The 2,013-nt window shown below is 25.9% G+C and overlaps 1 protein-coding gene across 2 annotated transcripts in view; it reads left to right on the top strand.

Annotated features, from left to right (window-relative positions):
- LOC126909171 (uncharacterized) overlaps positions 1-1,758 on the top strand; it is an 8,531-nt gene extending 6,773 nt beyond the window's left edge. For both annotated transcript variants that reach the window (XM_050691593.1, XM_050691594.1), the window contains exons 4-5: positions 53-137; positions 711-1,758. In XM_050691593.1, the coding sequence (XP_050547550.1) occupies positions 53-137; positions 711-946 (321 nt within the window). In that variant the 3' untranslated portion in view covers positions 947-1,758. The remainder of the gene's footprint in view (positions 1-52; positions 138-710) is intronic.
- Positions 1,759-2,013: the final 255 nt, after the last annotated feature.

Here is a 2,013-nt window from a genome sequence, read left to right as displayed (position 1 = left end):
CTTAGTCTTGTTATTAAATAGCCACACTTTGTATACATGAGAATATTTATAGGAAATGTCTAGTAATACAAAAATCAAAAAATTTATGAATGATAAGGTATCGGAATATCAACAGATCAGAAAAAAAAACGGACGAAGTATGTGCTAATACAACATAAAAATATCTGTAAAAATAAAATGTTCTTTGCTTCTTTTTCATTTTTTTTTATGTGGAGAGGGTGGGGAATTCCCAACATGTCATGAGTCAAATACTTTATTTACGTCATAGAACAATTTTTTTTTATCTCCACAAAACACAACAGTTAGTTTTTTCAATAATTGAATGAAAATTTGGAAAATAACACAAATAACTATACAGACAAATTGCAACGTTTTAAACTTTAAATGGCTTTCCTGAATTTTCGTAACGACTATTTATGTTGGAAAAATTTATTATTTACCGATATTTATACACAATATAGTACATTGGACAATACTCTAATACATATTTCACCAACATATTTTTCTTAAAAGTCCCAAAAAATAAAAATAACCTTTGGTCTGTATTAAATTAACCATTTAAAAATTTATAATACTTTGTAATTATTTCTTTAAATGCTTAATAAATAATGAGATAAATCAATAATAACTAAATTTCTTACTTAAAAGTTTTTAAATATTTAGATAAATGTCCGTTATTGACTCTTTTTATATTTATTTTTATTTACTAGCTTGTGGTTTGGGAACACAAATAGAATTATTAGCCGCTGCCCATGCTCTCGATATTTGCATTTACGTCTATGGAAATGGTTATGGAGATAACTATAAATTTTATTGGACATTATTTCATCCAAATTGGCCTGAATTAGAAAATCTTGATATGAGTAATGAAACATGTTTATATGTTTCAAAAGCATACTTCAGATATTATTTGAGTAACATTGAAGATGTATTTAAAAAAAAATAGTTATTTTGTTTTGTAATTGTAAATTGTATATTATTTTTAATACTAATAATAATGATAATTTATTTATTTCAACATTGATATATTTAAATTATTTGATTTTTAAAGGTTTAATAAGTTTATACACAATTTAAAATGAAAACATTGTAATTGTATACAATTAATCAAATATTTTGGACGTTTTAGATCTATTGGCAATGCTTATAACTTTTGATACAATTATTTTTTTCTTTCTTATAAGTGATAAATAATAAAAATATACTATAAACAAACTCTAAGATAGCAATTTAAAGTTCAATAACATGATAATTGGGAAAGTTTACAAATATCATAAAAAAATAATCGAATTAATAGGCCATAACGGAAAATGTATAACTTTCATGGCGCATTGAATAATTCAAAAAGAAAGGGTCGCCAACTCACTGGGCGAGACAATGTATTGTGGGACCACAGTAGGATTAAGAAAATTTAATTTTGTGCATTAAAAACAATTTAATATAAAAAAAAAGGAAAAAATACTAAAATTGTATTTGATGTTTGTTGAATCATTTATAGTTGATGTACATCAAAATCTTGTGACAGTTGTTACATAACCATATTGATCGTACCTTATACACTAGGGGAGTTGAATTTTGAAAGAAAAAAAATACACGAGTCCATTGAAGATGGAACACGCCAAAAAAATAACATAATAGTTAACTTAAATTAAGGAGACTTTATTATAATACAAAAAAGGTAGTACGAGGCAAAAAACCTCGTCTATAAATTAAAGGGGAACAGCGAAAAAAATAAAAACAGATATTAGTAAAAAAAAATAGTTACATTTACACTTTTACAATGAGATGATACGATGAACGTCTTTGGGTACCTGCAGGCTATTAATCACAGCATTACCGTTAAGCACGGTGGGTATACGTCCCAATTATGTGACTGGTTTTAAACAGTTAGAATTAGCTTTCAAGACATAGGGACACCCCGAAATAAAATGCACTACGTCACTACATTGTACTAATAATACATACGCATCACTCAATATCACATAAAATCTATATATAAAGATAATCACAAAA

The sequence above is a fragment of the Daktulosphaira vitifoliae genome, unplaced genomic scaffold (assembly GCF_025091365.1).
Source record: "Daktulosphaira vitifoliae isolate Bord-2020 unplaced genomic scaffold, ASM2509136v1 Scaffold_163, whole genome shotgun sequence".
Taxonomy (NCBI): domain Eukaryota; kingdom Metazoa; phylum Arthropoda; class Insecta; order Hemiptera; family Phylloxeridae; genus Daktulosphaira; species Daktulosphaira vitifoliae.
The sequence above is the reverse complement of the archived record's forward strand: the minus strand, read 5'-3'. Positions and strand labels throughout refer to the sequence as shown.